The sequence below is a fragment of the Pieris brassicae genome, chromosome 8 (assembly GCF_905147105.1).
Source record: "Pieris brassicae chromosome 8, ilPieBrab1.1, whole genome shotgun sequence".
Taxonomy (NCBI): domain Eukaryota; kingdom Metazoa; phylum Arthropoda; class Insecta; order Lepidoptera; family Pieridae; genus Pieris; species Pieris brassicae.
Window position 1 is genome coordinate 14,688,721 of NC_059672.1, and position 25,400 is coordinate 14,714,120.

The following is a 25,400-nucleotide window of genomic DNA, read 5'->3' on the forward strand; positions in this document are numbered from 1 at the left end:
GTTAAATCCCTTAATATATAAAATGCTACTTAATATTGTAAAATAAGAGCATTACACCTGGCTATACTAAACATATACATCAGCCCTTTGAAGTCTTTTAGAAAATTAGCGTGTATGAGGAAGGCTGTTTGACTTGTCAAGCAAATATTTAACAGAGTTTAATCTTTGTCAAATTAGTGATTTTTTGATAAACAGGATTATGCGAAATAAATCATTTAGTTTTATTTTAAATTTGATAGCATTTACAAATTAAAAAGTTTTTAAATGTAATACTCGTATAAGAAAATGTTACGTCAACGTCTGTCCATCTTTGGTTCGTTCTAAGGTCTTAATAACAAATTTACTTTAGATATCTCAAAAAAAATGACGAATGTCATAAAGGTTGCAGGAGGTCAGGCACACCTGTCTCTGTACAATGTGATTTATATATTAAATTGTATTACAACTTGTTATATTTCGCCTATCACCCATAATTATCAAAATACTAAATATTGTAAGTTTACCACTGGAGCTTCCGAATTAATTTTCCTTTCTTTATTCTTTGTCATCGAGGAGCTTACCTAAACAATATTGTTGGTATAAAGTGATAATAGATTTTCTAAATATTAAATGAATGTATTATAAACATCTTGGAGATTTGTCTTTGCGACAGTACCTGATAATTTGAGTTATTACTTAGTGTCAGATTGTCGAAAATTTTAAGATAACGCACGTTGAAAGTATATTAACAAACGCTCTTATTAATTCATCATAGTTATGCGATGGTATCCGAGTATCGTGGACCTATCGCGTCTATATATTAGCCAATAAAGAATAAAAATATCTTCTGTGCTTCGGTACTGGTGCCTCCTTTCGTTGTAAGTGTACAAAAGATAAGTCTCAAAAATATTTTGCAGTCGCATTTAATATATAAATCTATTATTTTTAATTAACAATCCGCTTTTTATATTTTAAAAATCTACGGTAAATATAAAACATATTTTCATAATATGTTTTTATTTTCTTCTTCCAGTTGAATCCTGTGCATATATTCTAATAATAATAACATAGATTAAAATTAATAAACTTCACGATAGTTTTAGGTCCATAATCATTAAGTACTTTTTTGTTGTCGACAGTATCAAATGCTACCAATATTTTAATCAATTGCTTATCGATAAAAATTATGTTAAAACATTTACGTTTTTTATTTAAATTTATATTAGACTAGCGGACCCGACAGGCATCGTCATGTCTTAATTATGAATATTGATTTCAAATTGGTATATAATTAACTAACGAAATATTTAAGAAATAAAGTATTTATTATTGTAATGCTTTATAATTTACAAAATTCTTTTTTTTTTTGTTTTCTGGCGTGTATATAAATGGTTTTGTTCGTATTCCGACACGGGAACAGGCGACATATAACTGGCCATGTGAAAAACATGGATTTTTAAAATTAATGCCACAAACAATAAGCGACTGCCCTAGAGATTTATTTGTTGACATTGCAAATGCTGGCCGCACTGGAAATTGTAACCGTTTAAAATCGAATGGCATGTCGTGATGAAGCAAAGGAATATGTGGATTCAAAACGTCTTCCTGTCTTCTTGTATCTATATATAAAAATTAAGCGCAAAACTCGAAGTCGGCTGGACCAATTCCAATATTTTTGTTTAATTTATTCCTTGATCGATAAGTATTTCACTTTTTATGGGAAACATTGCACGGAAAAACCTAACATTTTTTTTAGTTATTATTAACAGAAAGTGAACCGTCTCGAGGTAGCAAAGCTAAATGTTTCTACATATATGTAGTCTAAGTAAAAAACCGATTAAAACGAAACGAGAAACGCAAAACGTTCACAAGGGCAGCTAGTGTACAATAATAATGATCATGTTTCTCATTATTACGTCGATCAGCAGAACAGGAAGTAGAAACCTACCAAAATTTATTTTTAATTCTGACGTTTTGTTATGCGTCCTTGACATTGATTAGACATTAAGTAGTAAAACAAACAAGATTTTATTCATGTGATTATGTTATAACTTTATTAGGAAATAGACATTTAATTAAAAGGCGGAGAGTTTATTCCAGTTCTTCTCTTCCGTTCTACGCCCTTGATTTGAGAACTGGCAGTAAATGTAAAATTAGTAGCATTTAATGTATATTTCTTTTTTATTGAAGTTCATAAGGGTACATTGTGTTACCTATATGAATAAATGATTTTTAGCTTTGACTTTGACTATGACCATAACATAATAATAAGATAATTTAGATAATTTAGTACATAAGATAATAATAAGATAATTTAGTTTTGTTTACATAAGAATTCTGCTGAGATCTAATGAACGTATGTACCCTTAAAATAACCTCGGAGGAAAAGGGTTATAAAATGACGTGATTTTTTTAAATTTTGATTAATAAAACTTTTTTTTTAATTTCAGAGTGTTCAGTTACACATTATGGGTGTTGATAAATTTCCACACTTCGCTGTCCATTATTGGATGACCGAAATACAAACCCGTGTTGTGGCTAAATCTGGAAACCCTAATGACCGATTCCATCTTGGTAAATTGGTGCTGGATGGCCTCAGAGATGTTCCGGCACAAGTTCTTCAGGTACTAGCCTCTAACATATTTGATACCTTATTGATTATTGAAATGGAATATTGATAATATAACAAATAGTTAATAAACGTCAAGTGATGGCCTAAGAAAATGTTTGAAAAAATGCCAATTATTGGCCTATCTCTTGTTTTTTGATCACAGATAGTCTTGTGTGTCTTCAAACTTTTTAAATATGATATATATGTCACCGTAAAATTCGGACAGTTGACAATTTGACAATAATATAAGATTGTTTTCAATTCGATAGATTTGGGTAGTTTCGGTTTCACTTCGATAGATTACAATCTACCGAATAATATTACGTAAATTGTAGTACGTTGAGGTTCACAATCTTGCGGTGGTACGCGGCGGCGGGAGAGTGACGTGACGATCGCGTGATTGGTAATAAATAAATCAATAGCGCTACAACCTTTTTAGGTCTGGGCCTCTGATTTCTGTATCTGTTTCATGATCATTTGTTAATCGAATAGGCAAGTAGGTGATCATCCTTCTGTGCCTGACACACGCCGTCGACTTTTTGGGTCTAAGGCAAGCCGGTTTCCTCACGATGTTTTCCTTCACCGTTCGAGCTAATGTTAAATGCGCACATAAAAAGCCAGTCAGGGGTGATAGTCGCACGCTGAAGCCACTAGGCCAACACTCCCTTGTTTAATGCTCAAGAAGTTTACGGGTATATGTAATTAATCGTTTTTATTTTAAGATCGATGGAGGAACTGGAGAATCTGAAACGTTTGGTTCAGCCCTGAAGAGATCCGTTCAGTGCGCTAGCGTGTTTCGGTCGAAAGGTCTTAAAAAAGATGACGTAATACTTTTGATGGCGCCGAACCATATTCATCTCTGCATACCACTTTATGCTGCACTTTACCTTGGCGTGGGAGTAGCAGCGGTTGATTATGCGTTGGCAGAAAGTGAGTTCAGCATAACTTTTGTTCGGAAAAAACTTGATGTTCTAAGACAGGAAAATTATTAGAGCGTCATTTCTTAAGAACTTCAATACTATTATGATTTAGTAAGTGTTCATTTATTGGGTTTAAATCTGTAATAAACAGCTAGAATAGCAAATAAAGCAGTGTCGTCCTGGTGATTTCAGCTTGCTAATGTTATCGCTGAGGTCGTAGGTTTGAGCCCCGCCTGTGGACCAATGAACTTTCTGTCTCTTTGCGCACTGACGTATCACTAATGTAGAAATATAACTAATCAATCTTTGCTAATTATTATACAGATTTATTTACGAACCTAAGGTAACCTAAATTTTTTTGAATTTTTATATTTAATATTTCACTTTAGTTGCTACGTTATTTATTTATTTTATGCAATTGCTCATAACTATCCATTAACATTTATGTGTTTTTATTTAGTAATTATTAATCTTTGTATTTCAGGGGAACTCCACGAAACATTTAAATTTAATAAGCCTAAGATAATATTCTGCCAAAGCGAAAAAGCCAAAGATGTTGGAACAGCCTTACAAGGTCTGGACTTCTCTTGTGAAATCATTACATTTAACACAGGATCCCAGTATAAAACTTTCTCAGAGTTGTTGGAGCAAGAAGCTGACGTTTCAATTGATGAGTTTGAGTAAGTTAAAAATCGACTAAAGTTGAATTATTTAGTAAAGCGCGTTCATAAATTTTAAATTGCAAGGAACCTATGTATGTAGTGTGGAGTTCAGTTGCCGCACTTAGACGCTTATTTGGTTTGTTGTGCGTAAAGTCCTGGCTAATTATGCCAATCTAGCCTTTCTTCCTCCCAAAAGTTCAGAAGTTTCCTGGGCACAACTCAGGATCCGAGGATTCCATGATTCAGGAGGATTTGTTCATTGGGAAGCCTCAGTTACGCATTTCAGGACTACGTGCCTAGGATAAAGAGATGTTTATTAAGACGACAGTGCCCCGTTATTGTCGTTACCTTTATTTTGAGATTAATTCTATTGAGTCCGCGATTTGCTAGAGTTCTGTGGATCTTTGGCTAATCCTGGTTCGCACTTGCAAGAAGAGCAATGGAATGAGCGGGTGTGTGCCAGACATTGTCGAGACATCCACTATGTCATTTTATTCTCTGTGTCATTTAAACAGGGTTTAGTTTAGGTTACAGCCGCCGTTACAGCAGGTAATTGCCGCCAGTACAAGTATTAGCTTTTTGTTCGTCTTTTTGTCTTCTAACGACGCACTGTCAGTTCTATTGTAGGAACACTATTATATTTTAGAATTTTCAGATATATGCCAGGCTGATCTAACCTTCAAAGTACCGATCCTTATTTTTTAAATTTTGGCTATATCCCTATGAAAACCACAGTATGTTTATGTGTTTCAGTTTATCAAAAGGGTTTGGAAATATGTTACATTTTAAGTTATTAAATATACATGTCGTTTTTTGCCTGCATCAAATATCGCCAAAACGATCGCCCGTCGCCCGGTCGATCTTTATTTCCCATTAGGTTTTCTTAGGATTGTATGTATATGTGCATCGAAGTGATAGTAATAAATTAATAATAATTAAAAATTGAAACCTTGGTGATAGTTTGCTTCTGAAATGTCCTCTGACTAATAATTATCAAATTTCAGGGCTGCAGATTTCGATCCATCAGAGACGTCATCAATGCTTATAGCGACCAGTGGAACAACTGGTTTGCCAAAATCTGCTGAAGTTACACACAAGAATCTTGTCATTGGAATGCCGTTCATGTGGTAAGCCTATAATTTAAAATAATATACTAGCTCACTGAAAATTGAATGGCAATAGATAGAGAGCACAAGATTCTTATTTAAACAATTTGCATTGAAGCCCCTCCGGATATCCCTTAATCAATTTTATTACGCTCCATATGGCTCCAGTTATAGTAGTAAGTTAATAATAGCACAAATTCCTTCTATAGGGCCAACTTTGACACGTTCCCCTCACCAGTACCATTAAGTATTGTGATGTCTCCTCTTCAATGGTACTCGGCAATATTTCTACTTATCTCCTGCCCTTTGATGAGGCAGACCAGAGTCCAGTCATCAGAACCAATGACAAAGGAACATTTATATTACCTTATTAATAAGTATAGGGTAAGTTGTATACAAAGTACTATTCGATGATAATTTGTTTTTTTGTGTGATTTATCTTTAGAGCTAAAATAACGGTAGAGATGAAAAGGCTTGAACAATTTATATACAGCAACGCCCTAGTTGTTGGTTAGTTTTACCTTTTTTTATCATACAACAGGGTGCAAACGTGCAAAGTGCTACTTGACCTTAATCTTCAAAAATTTACATATCCTCATTTACAAATACATTCTTTGCTATAATTTACATATTAATATATTTTGCAGCCTTCCTTCGCAATGTCAAGTCCAAATATGTGGATGACCTTGTTCAAGCCCGGAGACCGAGAAGAATGTGATTTTACATCGTTTCAATTAATTCTTAGTGGGGGTAGTGCAATGCCACAGAGTCTAAGGGATGAGATTAAGGTATTTACTATACTTAGTCTAGCCATAAATACTGAAACAAAGTAAAAAAAATGCCTATTGCAAATATATAATACTTTCACAGTGTATTAGTTTAATAAATAAATATAAAAAAAAAATATAAAAAGCTTATTCGAAGTGTTCTCTCCATTGGCTGCAATACCAGTCCTTTAAACGTTGAAGCCAGATATCAATAGAAGCACGCACTCTTTCCATGGGAAAATTCTTTACTGCCAATCGTACGGGTTGTGTTAGGGACTTTTATTGGTTGGTTTATTTATGTACCTATACTGTACGAGAAAGTGTCGGGATTAGAACGCACGACCACAGAGATTGCAGTTGCACGATTAAGTAGTTTAGTTTAGTTATATTTGATTGAGGTGTGCATTATGTAATAACAAATTTGAATAAAAATTTATTAAATTTTACCAAAGACAATGCCATACAATTAATGTATGTGGTAGAATGATGTGAAAATAGATGTGTGCGATATGATAAAATATATATGGACGTAATGTGGGTGAATGAGACGAAGTGTAAAGCAAGTTAGTCCATAAAGTACGGATCTTTTACTGCATGTACATAAGCATACATCGACTATTATTTGGTGGTGATATTATATAAGATATATAAACAAACTATTTCGGCGTACGAGAACATGTAGGTACACATATGGTTGGACTAAAACCACTTTTTTGACATTTTTGAGATCAATATCCTAGTAATCACTAAACTCGAATGAAACATCTTGCACTCAAAACGGTTCAAAGTTTAAACCGTTTGTACGATACTCGTATGAACATAAAAAAATGTCATACGAGATCGTGTTTATACTAGTCGAGATTCTCGTAAGTAAGAATCTTCTTACTAAAATGCCGATATGTAAACAGAAGCAGGAAATTATCGCCTAGTAATTTATCACTGGTGATTCTCGTATGACATAATCGTAGGTGAGAATTTAGTTCTTGTCTGTATGTAAACATTTTGATACGATAATGCTATGGCGATTATTGCTGGTGATAATCGCGTACGAAACTCTCTCCATCTAAATGGACCTTTAGATTGCTAAGATTCGTCAGAAAATTATAAGCGGAGGTATTCATTGAAAGAGTGATAAAAGAGACTGAAGAAAAACTATGGGACGTGCAAGCAGAACTTTGAAGCAGATTTTATTAGAATGGGATGATTGGATCAAGTATTTCCTACATGACATCCTTACGATGTCTAGAAGTTTCTGGCGAATGGCCAAAATGTTTTTAATTGTACCTTTGGAACAGGCGATACAATCGTGAGGTGAATTAATTATACCGTTTAAAGAAATTTATTTCTCTTCACTTCTTAAAGAAAGTGAACGGGGATTAATGGGCCAGTTACCAGTGAGCCTTCTATAAGTTGACGATCATCTATTAATGTATATATCTTCAGTGGAGTAATTGCAGGAGCTGGTAACCGTTAGGTAACCGCTTTGAATGTTAAGATTGTGAAAGTGGACATATACAAAAATCTATGGTAGTTAAATAAGATTTATCATCATCATCATCATCTACATACATACATTGATACTCCGATAAAAGGAGTAAAAGTGAATAAAGTTAATGTATCATTGTAATACTTTACGTATAGCCAGGAAATCTCATACGAACTACCACTGGCTGTACAAAAAGGAGTACTTATCATATGGTTGGGAATGTTAGGTGTGGCAGAGTAAGAATGAAAGTTTAATTAATGCCGTGGAAATGAGAGCGTTAAGAAGTATGTGGGGTGTAACAGTGAGTGATAGGATAAGTATTACATAATACTAGAGAAGGGGTGTAAATGTAGTGGAAAGTGGATGAAGCGAAAATGGTATGTCCGAGCGAGGACTGTAGCAAGTAAAAATTCGTGACATCAGCCTACCCCTTCGGGAAAAAGTCGTAAAAAAAATATGCTAATCTTTATGTGACGGAAAATATTGTAAAACGAATAAATACTTTTGATCCCAATGTTAATAATTTTGTTGTTTTGATGTTACTACATTATCAACGTTTATATTATATTATCAAAACGTATGATGATAACCTTCTGTAACCAAGAGATTATATATTTAAGATAATTATGAAAACACCAATAGCACAACAAGGCTTATTTATTTATCCACACTTCGTTACCTTATACAAATAAATGCATATATTAAAAAAACAGGTTACATATGTAATTAGGCAACGGGGGGCCTTATCGCTAATAAGCGATCTTAGGCCAAGACTTGGTCTTGAAGTGGACGCTGTCGACTTTTTTAGCCGCTAGATCAATACTCCTATATTTTTGAAATCCTTTAAATATGAAACAGTTTCTATAAGGTTAGAGGTTTTTCCATCAAATAATATTAATATTCGAATTTACTTGCGATGATAAGATACTCTTAATACTGTTTTATTTAATTCACAGAAAGCAACACCAGATACACTGGTAATGAACGTATATGGTATGAGTGAATTGTCTGGATTGGGTTTTCTATACGACCCCACACTCCCAGAGTCAATGGGCCGCCCAGTACCATACTATAAATATAAGGTTTGTTAAAATTAAAACATTTTTATCTAATATAAGCTTGCTTGAGCGTCACTTGTTTTATAAATCTAACTAGATCTTTATAATGGCGGAGGATTCATTGCCAGTTCCCGTCCGTTCTATGTTGCATTGTACCTTAAGGAATAAATGATAACTTAATTAAATTACTTTTTGATTTAAATTATTTTAACAGTGTCGACAATTTTACTCAATACATTTCTTTACCTATTTATATATAATCTACATGAGTATTACTTTTTTAGCTTGTAAATCTAGACACTTTGGAAGAAATTACGGAACCGAACGTCAGTGGTGAAGTTTGGTTTAAGGGTCCAGCTGTTTTTAAGGTAAGCATCACATATCGTCGATACTATGTTGTCCCGATATAGGTAGCCAATTAATATTAAGTAGGTTTTTTTATCAAACCTACTTTTAGTCGAATACGTATACGAATAATTCAACAGAGCAAAAAATATTATTATTATTATTTTTTTATTTAAGATATTTAATAATTGAAATTAACTACTGATAATTTTTTAATTAATATGCACAACATTTGTAACCTCTCTGGCATTCGGCGATTTCTTTTTTCTGTATGAACAAAAACAATTTCTGAGGTGACTGTAGAAAGTTTTAATGAAAATTACTTTAAGGTTACGTTTTTTCAGCTTGGGGAAATATTCATTTCTTTATGTTAGAAAGCCAATGGTTCAGTTGAATGTGGTGGGTGTGGGTTGTTTTAATAAATAATATGTATAAAGCATAACTAAGCAATTTTTTTATGAATAACTCAAACCTGAGGTTCTATGTTCACTTATCCACTACGTATCCGTAGTTGACAAATTTTATTTTTATTTTTCAGGGTTATTATAACAATGAAGAGGTTACAGCGGCAACCCTGACAAAGGATGGATGGATTCGCACTGGAGATATTATGTACCGAGATAAGAATTATAATTTCTACTTTGTTGACAGATTCAAAGCACTACTTAAGTATAGAAATAATCAAGTGAGTTTATTTTTTTCTGATCTTGAGACATATTTAAATAAAATTAAAAAATATTGTTTTTCTAATTGTTACAATTATATTTTTTGCTGAACACACTTGCTGAAGGCACTCATAGTCACGCTTTGTAATAAATTAGCAGTAAAAGTTTTATTTAAATTAACGTTTATTTAGATTAGATGTCTTAGAGGTTCTGATTACTACAGCTAACAATAAAAAAATGTTAGTATTGCAATCGTTTAATTTAAGTTGATCTAATAGCCGATAGTAATAGATCTAGGGTACTTTACTTAGAACTGCAGTCAATCAAAATGCAGAATAAATAAATAAAACTTGTTTTCAATTTCCAGATGTCAATATTATCTTTTTGCAATCAGGAAAATTTATTGCAATTTTTAGCGTCATTTGTTTTTTTTTTTTTTAATTTTTAAATAAAATAATATTCAGACTCAATAATTATCGAGTAGAACGCTGTATTTCTCTTATAGCCTATTTCGATTTTCCCTTTTCCACCTATACCGTTGTCATTTTTTAATAAAATTCACATCAATTTTATTTTAAAATATGTCCTTAATTTGTGGTAAAAAGGGCTGTGGTGGATATAAACTAGAGTATTTACAATATTATATAAAAATAAATTTTGTTATTTTATAGATATCTCCAGTAGAAATAGAAAGTTTAATCAGGAATCATCCAGGCGTGTTCGAAGTAGCCGTGACGGGGGTTCCGGATCCAGAACATGGTGATCTGCCTGTTGCTTTTGTGATAAGATTAGGCGAAAGTAAAGTAACTGCTCAAGAGATTAAGGATTTGGTTAAAAGTAAGTTACCTATTAAAAAATATGGGTGTGGTAGTGCTCAATGTTTGCTGATGATTTTTACGCGCTCAGGCGAAAAGGGGCGTTCTTACGTCTTAGAAATAACGACAACATTCGAAAGGGAATATTATATAGACCACATTCCTATGGGGTAAACACTGGATGAGGCTTGCCATAGCTTAATAAAGAAATGCTATAAATATTCAGGTTTCTCCTATTTAATATTAAGACGTAATATTATAAGCCTGTTTAATATTAAGACGTAATATTATAAATTTGTGGTGGTTTTATTTACATTGAATTTTAATTTGATTGTTTACTTGTTTGAAACAAGTAACTTTTAATAATAGCATTCCGATCCTACATGTGTTTTTTTTGATCATCACTGTTAATACAACTTTAAGTATTTAGAGATTATTCTTCTTACTTTATTTTCAGATAATTTGTCGGACTCTAAGCAACTTCGGGGAGGCGTTATCTTCATAAAACAGTTACCTCTAAATGCTTCCTCCAAGGTTGACAGGAAAAAACTCGCCGCTCTAGCGATAGAAATGGAAAGAGAATAAATCTACCTAATAAGGACAAATTTTTTATGATTTTTAAAATCAAATCAGACGTTTAAAGAAAAAAATCGGTAGCAAATAGATGATTGTTTTTATCTTTTGGAATCTAGTTTTTGAAGTCTATACTTCTTTTACATGATGTTGCAATAATATAACAATAATATTTTCGTTTCGTTTTTTATTAATCAATATGTACGACAAAAAGCATGTTGTACTACACAAACGCGTTTATTATTTTAAGATATAACTTTAAAAAAATTACACAGTTACATGAAAGGTACTTTCTACGTTCTGTCTATAAAATAAAAAAATCTGAATTGATGCAATTTAAGAAGTAACAAAATACATTTTAATAAATACTCTTACATAAAAGGTGTGACATGTGGCGCTGAAGCGTCTTAGATGCATGCTTAATTGCGGATATAGAAAATTCCATTGGTACACGGTCGAGGTTCGAACACACGACCTAGTGACTGAGACGCACACACTGTTATCGAGTATACCAAACGATTGCTGTTTTAATAAAACTTTGCAAGATCTAGAAGAGTCTGGATCTTGTGGAACGGTTTTGGAGGAAAAGAGGAATTTGGAGATTTACGATTTTGGTATAATAAGCGACAAAATACATTTATTTATACTTCAAACTAGTCCCTCAATGTTTTTTTTATACTTATAAAAATACTATATGAATATATCTTATAAATACATATTGGGTTATAAGGCGAAGGAACAATAATTAAAATCGAATGGACATTTGTTGTAATGAGAAATAACGAGAGCATATAAAAATAATCATTTCTGTATTGAACTATGGCCTAATCTTTACTATATTTTCGCATAGCGGCCAATTGCTTAGCGTTACTCTGTCGTCTACTATGTGATGTATGTCTAGAATGACTAGATCTTTCTGATCGAGGAGTTGGTGCTGGGTCCAGGTCATTCTTCTGGGACTCCTCTTCGTCATCCTTTTTGGAGCCTTTAGAACCACTGCCAGTGGATTCCCTGTGCCTAACTGGTTTTACGTCGCCACTGAAGCTAAATATAAATTTCAGCTCCGCGATTAATTCTTCTTTGAAGGATACCTGAAAAAAATCGATTATAATTACGGTAATTGTTTGGTATGCATTAAACAAGCAGTAGTAAGCTTCACTTTAGGACGATAAAAAAGTATATATCGCTTTGCAAGATTCAGAGAATAAAGACAATTGTTTTTCTAAAATAATTGTTGAGTTCTCGTAACTATTATTTTTATAAATAATTATTCTAATAATATTCTTCGTGGAATAAAAATACATGTCGTAACACTGTAATATTATTAAGCGAAAAAACATACTTTTTCCCTTCGAGATATCATCCAAACATCCACCACCATCTCAAAGAAAGCACAGACAACTGCAAGGCCTGAGCCGGCCACTAATACGATAAATACTCCACCCACATTCGCCAATACTAAGGGTTGGGCGTCGCCACTACTTGCATCATCATCCTGTCAAATGTATATTAATAACTAAGACTGATTTAAGATGACTGATGGATGGACTGATGGATTTGCATTTATTTTGGTGGGTTAAGTTGAATTTGAATGAATTTCGATGCTATTATTATTTATATATATTATTACACCGCGGTTAGAGCACGTTAGTGTTAAGTGCTAAACAGTAGTATGTGAGAAAAAAAACTACATGAACGGAGTGTCTTAATAGAAACTGTAAATACCTAGTGTTATAGGACACGTTCTTAAGTTACATATGTTTATTAGTAAAGTAGGTTCGGCTTAAATTACTTATTAATCTTAAGTCAGGTTAAATCTTTATGTTCAATAATGTCTCAGAGAAGAGGCTATTCATGAAAAAAGTGGTTAAATTAGTCTCAATACATAACAGTAATTTTGCGTAAGTATTACATTATGTAGTCTATCTATACATTAAAACTTATATACAGGGTGTCCCAAAAGTCGACGTCAAGTCGAAATTTTCTCATAGGTAATGCCACACCAGTTATCAGAAAAAAAAAATAAGTCATGTATTTTTGAAGTTATGGAAATTTTCCTTTTATTCCAGAAAATGTACACCATGTGACAGTTTTTTCATTCCTGTTGTTACAAATATTTACTTTTTTCCAAAAAAAAATTCTCTTACGTCATCCCGAATAGTGCTTTATGTAACCTAAGATCCTAAACCCTGTGCCGATAACTCCAACTTGCATTATTTTAAAAAAAAAATCGGGTACTGTTTAATCATACTTCGATTTGTCTTTGATGCCACCTTCTCATTAAAATAATAATAAACAGTAGAGTTGATTTCCAGATCTTGTCCACTCTACGACTGGTAAATTTATATGGTCCTTTTTTTAAAATATTGAATCGTTCATAATTATACATTGTTACCAATATAATTGAACCCAGAGGCAGATTACGCAGAAAGGGTTAGAACTTGGAGAAATTGATCGTGATAACACTGAAGGCAAAAGATCACGTGGCCGTTCATCAACTAGATGAAACGATCAAGTGAAAGACGCATCTTCTTCAAAACACTGTAATAAGAGAGGCTCTGAGCAGAAACCGGTGGATACACATAGTTTGCTCCAGATGTTTCCTTGCTCATTAGGATTCTCAGATTAGCTACTGGGCTAAGAGACAGACCAAATAATTAAATAAATTTTGATTCCATTTATAAATTACTTTATTGCCAAATTTCATGTTTGTACGTCCAAGAGCTTCCGGACGGTATGTTATAAATAATGAAAAGACGATATTTAAAGAATAATTAATGGTTAAAATACTTAAATACTTACTGAACAAGCACCACCTCCTCGTTTTTCCTTCCACCACTTGTCTTTCATTCTGGTAATCGTCCCTTGCTCTTGCATTTGTAATATCGATTCACTCATTGGCTGTCTGTATGGTGAATCTAAAAACATATACGACTTTCATATTTTATCCACATAATTTATAAAAAGTAAATCAGAATTAAGTAAGAAGAAAATATTTCGTCAATTTCTGTCAAATTGTATTCACGCTATGATGACGGACGAGTACTTTCGTTAAACTATTTATACCAACAATGTATATTTACCATTAAAAAAACAATGCTACGCTACAACCTTTTAAGGTCTGGGCCTCAGATTTCTGTATCTGTTTCATGATCATTTGTTTATCGAATAAGTAAGTAGGTGATCAGCCTCCTGTGCCTGACGCACGCCGTCAACTTTTTGGGTCTAAGGCAAGCCGGTTTCCTCACGATGTTTTCTAATGCTAATGTTAACTGCGCACATAGATAGAAAATCAATTGGTGCACAGCCGGGGATCGAACGTATGACCTCAGGGATAAGAGGCGCACGCTGAAGCCACTAGGCCAACACTGCTCTGATATATTTACCATTACCGTTAAGTTAAACGATGGTTCACAAAAAGTTATTAATTTATAGATTATTTGATGCTCAAATTCTGCATAAACATTTCATTGCCATTTTAGGGCCATAGAAAAAAAATCCTTAGCCGTGACCGTGACTCACTAACCAATTGAAAAAGAACGGCCACGTGACCACGGTGATGCTCAATTAGTATATTTATCTAGAAACCCTATAGGACAGCTTGGGCTATAAAATCCAATACTTGTTGAGTCATACTTAGTCTAAGACTTTGAATTTTACGCTTAGATTTGCTTAGACTTTCGTATTTCGTCAAAATCTTTAACCCTTAAAAAAAGCGGCATCGGATATCGCGAAGAAAGATTAAATGTGCAAAGCAGAAAGCTTAAATATCTAAAGAAAAGAAAAATAATACAGAAATGTAAACGAAGGCCAATCGCCACGCCAACGCCATATAGGGTTTTAAATATAAAGGTGAAACGGCTTAGGGTTAAAGAATACTTTTCTTCATTGCAATTCCGTATCCCTTGCTGTCCAATAACCCTCCGACTTGCGCTACATCACAGTTCCTCTCTACCATGTACTCAATAGACGTTGACTCCATGAGAAACGCATAATTTTTACTCTCATCTTTCACCCTGAAACCATAAATAATAAAATGAGGAAGATTGTCACAGACTAACGAAACGTCAAAGATAAGCCATGAAAGGCTTACTAATTGTTTTTTTCTAATTCGTTAAGATGGACAAGAAGACTCATTCCTATGTGTAGCCTACACAATAATTGGATTATAAAGAATATAGAAAAAATTGTAAACTTTGTAAATAAAGTTTTTTGTGTATATGATAATGTAGATTGATTTTGTGAGGTTGGTTAAAGTAGTAACACGTAATCGTTTAGTATTTTAATTTAAAGTAAACCAGTTACGTTATACTTATGTTGTTAACATAAGTATCACAGTATCTTATTATGCTATAAATGATCGAGTAAAATAATACTCGGTTAATTATATTATTATTGAGTATAAATTAAATAATGTTTAGTATTGTCTTTTGTTAACATAGATTTACACACTGAAAGAAAACACTTTTTTACTGGATTGAAGCTGTGTATTATTTGGTCACCGTGACCTCGCACGCTGTAAAGCACGCGAAAAACAACAAAAAAATTATGTAAAATAATTATAAGTTTATAGATAACTTCAATCCGGTAAAAAAGTGTTTTCTTTCAAATAATTTTTATATATTACTAGTTGCCCCGTGAATTTCGTTAAAATATTCAAATTGGTCTAGCCGTCTTCGAGTTTTGCAACATATTTTTTTTAATTACATAGTTTCAATATACTATTACCAATCCAATCCAATATCATTAGTCTGAGTCATCAGCTCTGGGTGATCTTCCATGTATTTATACATTTTTTGATACAGTAAATTATCAGATTCCTGTAAAATAGTCCAAATGTATTTTATTATAAAACCTTTTTTAAATCCTACAACTCAAACGGTGGAATTCTTTCCTCAACTATTAGGATTACATATTTTATCGTAGTGTTTAACAAGATACACAGAGGTCGCTAAAATAAAAGAATATAAACAGACCATGTTATCTTTCTTTATATTTAATTATAGTTATATATTCTAAATCTAACTAAGAATAAATACAGACTAAAAATAAATGGAAGAAAAACCGCCCTTCACGTTCTATTTATAAATCGTTAAAATTTATAAAAATCGATGAATCTATGGATTTAGTTGTTGACACGTGTGTATAATTGTGCTGGGTTGATAAAACACTGATATGTCCTTCATCGTCACTATTATAGGGTAGTTTTGTTTTGTTTTGTGGTCTATCTTCTATGAATCTTTGAATACCTTGAAGAAAGTAAAAGTAGCTCCATTTTCCTTCGCACCATATTCAATATTATATGGATTACCGGCCAAATCTTGTATGGTTTTTATGGCGTAAAATTTAGATTCAACAGTCAGAAAGGCAGCCAAATTGGCCGTATATGATGACACCATAATAAGAGTGAAGAACCACCACATACTGCCGGCCATTCGTGTTGACACAGCACTGGAAGAACAATCATTGACATAATAAACATAAGAAAAATATGTCTTTGTCTTTGTCTAGCTTGTATGGGTTTTTGGTTAAAGCAAACCAGTTTAGAAAAAAATGTGAGTAATTGTTTATTGGTCGTGATGTCGAGCTGATGACTTCAAACACCAAAAATAATTACTAAGCTACAAAGATTATGAAACCCAGATTTTTTATGTAATAGGAGGCAAACGGGCAGGAGGCTCACCTGATGTTAAGTGATAGTGATATATGGACACTCACACTCGGAAGTGCGTTGCCGGCCTTTCAAGAATTGGTACGTGCTTTTCTTGAAGGACCCTAAGTCGAATTCGTTCGGAAATACTTCAGTGGGCTATTTACACATAGTGGTAGTGTGTTAGGTATACAAGGAGGTCACCAACTTAGCGACCACGGCGAAAGCCGTACTGATAAACTAATCAGCTGGTGGTCCCCTAGACACATCAGAGAGCTGGCTGTTAATAATAAATATCGGATAATTAGCAGTAGCTAAATATCTACAAGCCTAGACCAAGTCCTAAGATGTGATATTAAATAGTCAGTAAAAGAAAATTGGGCGAAGCAAATTTCTAAGCGTGAAGCTTAAATTTATTTTGGCAATTTTTATTTTTAATCTCTATTTAGATCATCCAATAGGTCATGATATCAAACAGGGGAAATTTAAGTCTCAAAGTAAAGACAAGCTTATCAAATTAGATAACTTCTAGGTATCACTTAACATCAGATGAGAGCCGATTTGTTCTATAAAAAAAGCAATGTCTAGTTAGGTAATCTAACTAGATTAGGTAGACTAGGTAATCTAGTTAGATTACCTAACGAGACTAATTGATAGATAGATAGTTATCTATCTTTCAATAAGTCTCGTTTATAACACTTTTCATACCGCCTTGAATATCAAATACATTAATAAATACTCACATTGGAGCTATTTCAGATCCTTGAGTCAAAACACTACCTAATGTAAACCAGAAGGAATTGGCCAGTGTGAACTGATTGTCTAAGGTTTCAGGTTCAGCGATGCACGGATAAGGGTTTTGCCATTCTTCGGGTGCAAATCTGCCTAAAATGAAAAGCAGTACCGATACTCCCACATAAGCCCCGGCCAAGTAACCCCACACCTTAAAAACATATTATAATATTGCTATAATACTACGCCCATTTCACCCGTTAAGGTTATGTAGTTTATTTTGCTATGTTACGTGGGTAACACTGAAAATATTTAGAACTGGCCAGTTAGAAACTTTGCAAATGAAAACTTTTTGAACTTCAATTTTAGAACTTTTCGGTAACCTAATGTAGTATATTGCAGTCATTCGTCATTTGTTTTTGTACATTGGCGGCAAATCTAAAACTCTGTAACACGTGAAAATAAACCTAACGCGAGAAAATTTAAGGACAAAGATTTATTATGACTCGTTGTGGGCTTACTCAACAATAAAGCTATAATATCCTGCATTCTTAATGAAGCCCATCTCGTGCCACTATTTATCAGTGCTGTGCAACGCATGATAGAAGAAGATAAGAGAGTGACCTATCAGCAGATACGAGCAAGCCTTGGTGTGAGTCAAGTTCAAAAAATATTACACGAACATATAGGCGTCAGGAAGTTTGTACCAAATGCATTCCCCATACTTTAACCGACGGCCAGAAACACCTTCGAATGGACTGGTGTCGCCAAATTTTCAGCGGCGGTAACTCAAATGTTGTATTTGACATCGTGACAGGCGATAAAAGCTATATATGGCTACGAACCCGAAACCAACACAAGACAAAGACAAAGACAGTGGGTGTTTCCTTTCGAGGATCGGCCAACTAACTAGACCAGCTTACTTTAGAAAGGAAGATGTCAAGGAAAAAAGATGATTGCCTCATTCTTTGGTAGGAAAGGTAATTTCGCGACAGTTAGTTAGAAGATGGTAGGACAGGTACTGCAGACTGGTATGTCAATCGCCTGTTGTCTTGGAAAAAAATCGACAGCAGCGCCCTCGTAGCAAGTTCCTCCTTCACCACGACAATGCTTCAGCACATTCCGTAAAACGGACTGTTGAATATTTAACTATGGCTGGTTTCGCCATACAGTCCTAACCTAAAATTAGAGGTATTCTCTTTACTAGCCCTGAAGATGCGGTGAAAGCATACGAAAATGCCATAGAATATATATATATATAAGGAAGAATGGGCCCACCGCTTTTCTCAGTGGTTCCATCGATTGCGACGATGTGTCCTCTACACATCGTCGAACGGAGATTACCTTTATTACTAGCAACAATCTACATTAAGCCGTTTTTCTATTTCTAAACATGTTCAGTGTTACCTAGATAAAGATTTCTCAGACTTCTGTGTAATTTTTTCAGTTTTCATATTTTTGCATTTCTATAACTAGCAGATAACATAGATAAAAATCTTACCTCGTATGAAAACGGTGAAATGAAAGAGAAAAGATTGGGTGGTTCTTTTGTTGGTTTTTTATATAAAATAGTTATGCCCAAGTTCATAAAAGGACTTGTAAAATCAACAGCCCTCTGACGTTGTGATGTGATAGTCAAATCAGTAATTGCAAAATCAGCCGTCTGGAAGTAATTATTTATTTATCTTGTACTATTACAGCTTAACTTTACATAAACCTTTCAAAGCAAATAGTGGACAATGCCACTCTTATAAATTTAAACTGAATAAATCAGGCTTCACTGCATCATTGTTAAGGGAGCGCAATGCTTGCAGTGGTGAATCTCGAAGCATGTTAGTGTGCGTCAGAATTATGTATTTTCATAAAACATTCCGGTACCATATACCGGTCTGGCTAAGCATTTTTTAAATATTCAGATATATATTTATTTATTTATTCACACTTCGTTACATTTAAAAAAAAATACATATAAAAAAACACCTTACATATAGGCAATAGGCGGCCTTCCAGGCAACCCCTAATGGAATAATAAAATAAGTAACACCTACAGAGGGTAAAGTTCAGAAGTGCATAACTATAACAAAAAAGAACACAAAATAATATGCAACACTAACTAAAACTAAAATAAAGTAAAATCTAAAGAAAAAGAAAATAATTAAAATATATATATATATATGTACATATTATTATTAGTATATATATATATATATATACTAATAATAATATGTACTCGTTTAAACAAAAATGTACAAGCTAATCCAAGGGGTTAACTGAGTCACATTTAATATATATATATACCGTTATAGTTGCAAAATAATTTATGAGGTGGCATGGTTATTAAGTTTATTCGTTGCGAACATAAAAATACACATACTTCCTTTTTTAATATTAGTATAGTGCCGGGCAAAATAATATAATGTTAAATATTTTTTTCCAAACGTGGTCCTACGTCATACAAATTTGGCACCGTCTTTTGAAAGATATGTGGGTTTGGAAATACCTCAGTTCGCAGTAGTGTGTTGCAAAAAGTATACTTACTTACTTAATTTACGTACGGGAATATATAACTATAGAGATTAATTGATTGGTAAACTATATCATTAAACAAGTTTGAAGAAATACAATTAAATATAATAATAACACGGGGCGATTCATCGGCTGTATCCCGAGCAGACTTCAATTAACCTTTATAATTAATTAATACCATACTTACGAATACGAATACTTACACCATCAATAATTCTCGCCATCATACCACTCCATTTCCCAGTCTTTTTATTCAGCGAACCATAAACACCGTCTTCTTGAATTTCGAACGTGAAATTAAATTCGTTCATCTTAGCTAGCTCTTCAATAATTTCTATGCCAAAGCCCTCATATCGGTCATTTCCTTCCAGTTTCACTGAGGATTCCTTAAGCATGCCATATGGTGCACTCTGAAAGTTTCAATTAATTGCTATAGATTAATTCAATCAATTGGGATCAATCAATTAATAAGTTGTATGAAGGTATACAAAAGTATCACGTTGATAAAAAAACATGTGTGTACTTATGTACACGCGTTAGAAATTATACTTCTTTGGTGAAACAAGAGAAAAATCTTTAATTTTTTTTATCTTTCGTATTATTCTACGTTTGCTGAAAAAACGACTATCTATCTAAAAAAGGTATTTTATACACTTAAAGTTTTATTATAAGGCATTATGTAGTTAAATAAAGTTTATTTAAATATCACATAAACTTATTTCTACATAATTAAAGAAATTGACCTTTATTAATTTAAAATGTTGACTATGCTAACTTCAGGGTGTCGGTTTTATGTGAAGGTTTGCGCACGTATCGTAAAAACTTACTCACTTCATTTTTACCTAACGCGCCAAACGAAGTATAACTTCTAAAAAATAAAAGATAACCAAGGCAAGGCAAAATCTAGTATCATGGAATATTAATATTATGATTATATGTATATGACCATCGGACTCATAGATTGAGAGTTAAACCTTACTAGGGAAAGCGCAAAGTAAAGGATATTTTTGCAATATTTTGTATCTTGTATCGTATGCTTAAATTTTGCATGCAATTCAATCATACTATTTAAAAAGTAGTATATAGTTGAAGAAAGAATAAGTACAAACCAGGGCAGTGAGTACCAGGAAATGTTTTCCTTTCATGGAATCCGTCCCCTTTTTCTCAACAGCTGGTATAAACTTTCTCATTTCAGTATAACCATCTTCTAATGACCACGTTCCTATCTGAAAATAGCGATTAAGAAAAATATTTAAAATTAAAGCTTTTTCAATTTAAGAAACAAAACTTACTATTTCTTATAGTTCTTCTAGTTTCAGTAAATTTACACCGCATAATGTGTGGACAGTATGTGTATTATTTATAGTATAGTAGATATATATATATATAGTATAAATAAAATAACTAGCTAGAAAAAAGGAATACGCGATTGAAAAGTAACATTTTCAAATTATATAGTTATTGTAATAGTTATAATGGAATAGTTTAAGGAAGCTTCGATGTTCGCTATCAACCTTACAGTCACTATGTAACCAGGTTAGAAAGTGCTTAGCACATATTACGAGAGCTTCATGAAGTATTCGTAAACGGTAATGTAATTGTTCTACACCTAGACTGGATTTTTCCATACATCTTGGTGCTACGCTTGTTCTGCCCGTGTTATAATTATATTTATAATTGTACGTATTGTTCGTTTATAGTACAGTAGATTTAATATATTATGATTACCTTTTCAAGACCATGGCTCGTGACTTCAAGGACGTCTACTTCAAAGTCGGAACGAAGGCCATCTTCGTCAAATTTAATCACTCCACTTAAACCATCTAATTCAATCTGTAATTTTACGCAATCTAAATTAATTTACGCTTATATAAGGATTACTGCTATGTACACAAACGTAACTTTACGCCTTTTTTTTAACTTTTGATCGCAAAATAGTCAGAAGATTTGATTAATGCCAGGAAAGCGAAATGTGTTTCTGGTAAAAATTGCATTAATCTCCAAATAAATACTTACAGTTCTTATATAATTTATTATACTCGAGCCAAAATTCCAGGCTTCACCGGCATCGCAGGTAATGTTCCCGCCCTCTTCTAGACTCATTGCTTTAATAGCAGACGTGTATAATATAACTGCGTCATATAATAAAGCCAAATTAAGATTTAAACTGTTTTCTTTGATTGCAGTTTCTATACTTCCCTGCGTCAGCTCTTTCACATTACTATTTAATTCAGTTATAAAATTTTTGATGTCTTCCATTTCAGGATCGAAGAATCTTATACCTTTAAGTTAAAACATACTTTATTTTCATGCTTTTTTAATTATTAAATTTTCACTTCGTGCAATTATTCTAATACGTGTGTCAATAACGTATCTATGTAAACACAGCTTTCTATAATATACTAGCTGACCCAGCAAACGTTTCGTTTTCGTTTTGCCATGTATATTATTTATAAAAATATTTTTTTAGTTTAATAAAAATAACTATCTACTATAATAAAAAAGGGATTGATCGTAAATGGGTGAGAATTAGGGGTTGTATGTATTTTTGTATGTTGTATCATAGAAAATAAAAACAAAAAAAAATGTTTAAAAATAAAAAATTGGGGTGGACATAGCACTAAGGTGTTTGAAATATAGATAGTAGCCGATTCTCTTACTGAATATGCAATAAAAAAACACATAAGAATCAGTCGAGCCGTTTTGGAGGAGTATGGGAACGAACGTTGTGACACGATTTATAATTAATTAAAAAGTCTATTGTTCGAGATTTCCCAATGGCCGAAATCTGACAACGGTGGAAATATTGTAGAGTATTATACTAATCTGTTGTGAAACGCACACAAATATATATACAAATTAAATAGCCATAAAATCTTTAAACATATTTTTAAATTCTGCTTACCAGTTATATTTGATCCACCATGTTTGTATGGATCAATGTCAAGGGTTTGAAAATCTGGATTCATGATGATGTAACTATGTTCATCCGACATTATACCTACTTGTTGGGCTTGCTCTAAGAACAATGGTAAATTCTCTGTACTGCATAAGACGACATAATTTACGGAACCAGATGCCTTTATTGATTTAAGTTGATACCTGAAAAATGTGTTGGATTCCCTCTAATTATCTAAAATATAGAGCATTGTATATTTTTGACAGTTTTCTGCACAGGATGTGTTGGTGATCCGCGAGGTATGTTGCTCTTAATTTTTCTGAGAATTCAACCAAGGTCAGTTTACAAATATAAAGGCAATTCCTTCATCAGTTATTTTGATCTTTATCATGGTATATGTTAACGCTTTATTGATTCTAGGTTTTTATTACAATACTTTATAATTCGTACGCCCTTACCAGCGCCTTATACTGATATATACTCAGGTATTATAAATTAGCGTTATTATTTCATAAAAAACACAGGACAGAAAAGAATTTTTATAGTGTATTTTTAAAAAACACATTTTTCTAAAAAAAACACCACTGAAAGCTTTTTACTTATGTATGAAGTGTGTTTGTTAATCTGATTTAATAGAGTCGGGTTGTTAACATTGATACACTCTTCTTCATAAAAAGACTAGATAATTCAAGACGTAGTTTAGACATAAAAACCAAGTCCTAATTCATGCTGAAGACACGCATCGCATTGATTGATTTGTTTAAATATCAATCAGCACAAAATAACAAAAATATTAAATAAAACATACCGAAAGTCATCTCCAGCTGCAAGTTGTACAAGCTTTATAACAATATGCTCCTGCGCATCTAAGTCTTCAATATTAAGAATATTGTCAACAAAGGGTAAAAATTCTGCCCCGTCATATATAATGGTGAAATCTTTCCAATCTTTAACTTGAATAATGCTTGCAAAAATCTAAAATGTATTAAATATGAAGAGTTTTGTTGCCGTATGTAGACCACACACGGCACTAAAATCAGAGGCAATACCGAGGAAGTGGTGGGGAGATGCCTCGTGTGTAGGCAAATCGTACCCTAATTTGAGTATGCTACTGCCAATTCAAACTATGAACCGACTTCATCCCCACCACCATTGTCCCGATATCGCCACTGATTTGAAAGACGTGTCTAGACGCTTGTAGAGTGAAAAACCTTAGCAAGGACTTTAACTAAACCTTAACCTTTTTAACTAATAAACAAATAAGTAATCAATTTCAATCAATACCTGTGAATATGCTATATGATGGGGATATAGGTTAATTGCAGACCAATTTCGATTTTGTGCTGTCACAGGTTCAGTTATAATCTGTGGTATTTCGAGGTAATCAGCGATGACCTGTACATGGTGCAACGTTGCTTGACTTGTAGGTCCAAATATTCCTAGTACATTGTTCTGTAATCATTTGAACTACAATAATATCACTAAAATGAATCCGTAGAAAATCAGAAAAATAAATTATTTGTTTTGGACAAAACTTTAGCTTTAGTTTGCTAAAAGGAATCAGTCACCCACGTAGTCCTGGAGTACGTGGCTGTGTCTTCCCAACGAACAGAAAGCCTTGGAGAAGTAAGGTCACTCCGCGAAGCCGGCTAAGTGGCCAGGAAACGTCTGATTTTCTGGATAGAGCTAGGCAGGCTCAATGAGCCAGGAGTTAATGCACAATGGACCAAAAGTGCAAAAACTAAGTCCTCACTACATACTATACTAAAGTCTGGTCTACAGTCTGGGTCAATCGTGGCCTTGGCCTTGATGTTAGAAAATAAAACATTGTTAGGCACTAGGCAAAAAATATCGATAGCAGAATTAATTGGAGAAAGGTGAATCGAAAAATAGTTACAAATACGTACATCCAATAGAGTACATATTGCATCCTCTGCTTCTAGCAGATCACCGGGTGAGGTCTTTATAACCTTTGCTACAAATGGGTTTTCTTCACCCTTGGATGCATCGGAAACTCCTAAATTAAATGCTGCTTCCAGAATAAAATTGCCATCGTCAATGATCGCACCTACAAATAATTAAAACTTATTAATTAAATCTAGCAAAGCAAGGCTAAAGTAAAACAATACATACCTAACAATCGTTCTGCATCAACATTACATACGACAACAATGAGCCAAAAAGCAAACATTAAGAAAATTGTATCTAAAATCACAAACTCGTTTGCGTAACGCGGGAACGCATAACTAATTTTATTGATTCAAGAGCGAGAAATGCATAGAACTATTATTTTTGGATCTTTGGTATTGTGCAGTTAGTCATTTAATGTCGCATCTGTGACTGGCGAGCGCAGTTTGGCATCGGCTTCAAAGGCCCAAACTGCACCATGCATATAAAACTTTTTAGACGTAAATAATAACGATTTAAGAGATTTACTAATTTTGGTATATTAAACGTTGTTCTCTATAATGGTTGAATAATAATTGTATATCTAACGAATGGTACCTTTTCAAACTTCCAAACAAGTCACGAATGAAATCTGTAATGTAAAAAGAAATAGAATTTTATATAAAAGTAATTTATGTTATATTTGTTTACAGTTTTAA

At 33.1% G+C, this 25,400-nt stretch overlaps 2 protein-coding genes across 2 annotated transcripts; one reads left to right on the forward strand and one right to left on the reverse strand.

Annotated features, from left to right (window-relative positions):
• The first annotated feature begins 747 nt into the window (after positions 1 to 747).
• Positions 748 to 11,164, forward strand: LOC123712857 (luciferin 4-monooxygenase-like). Its single transcript, XM_045666182.1, has 12 exons — positions 748 to 857; positions 2,430 to 2,603; positions 3,313 to 3,520; positions 3,995 to 4,190; positions 5,177 to 5,299; positions 5,488 to 5,662; positions 5,926 to 6,066; positions 8,488 to 8,613; positions 8,874 to 8,957; positions 9,473 to 9,619; positions 10,271 to 10,436; positions 10,872 to 11,164. Exons 2-12 carry the CDS (start codon positions 2,448 to 2,450, stop codon positions 10,997 to 10,999), a joined length of 1,650 nt encoding a protein of 549 aa, XP_045522138.1. The 5' UTR covers positions 748 to 857; positions 2,430 to 2,447; the 3' UTR covers positions 11,000 to 11,164.
• LOC123712855 (glutamate receptor ionotropic, kainate 2-like) lies at positions 11,159 to 25,110 on the reverse strand. Its single transcript, XM_045666181.1, has 17 exons — positions 24,928 to 25,110; positions 24,702 to 24,862; positions 24,079 to 24,246; positions 23,603 to 23,769; positions 22,801 to 22,997; positions 21,912 to 22,177; positions 21,624 to 21,728; positions 21,005 to 21,121; positions 20,099 to 20,305; positions 18,871 to 19,032; positions 17,381 to 17,580; positions 16,237 to 16,438; positions 15,716 to 15,807; positions 14,867 to 15,003; positions 13,790 to 13,905; positions 12,330 to 12,482; positions 11,159 to 12,078 (listed from the first exon to the last, which is right to left on the reverse strand). The coding sequence occupies exons 1-17, from the start codon at positions 24,983 to 24,985 to the stop codon at positions 11,812 to 11,814; spliced, it is 2,775 nt and encodes a 924-aa protein (XP_045522137.1). The 5' UTR covers positions 24,986 to 25,110; the 3' UTR covers positions 11,159 to 11,811.
• Between the last annotated feature and the right edge of the window lie 290 nt (positions 25,111 to 25,400).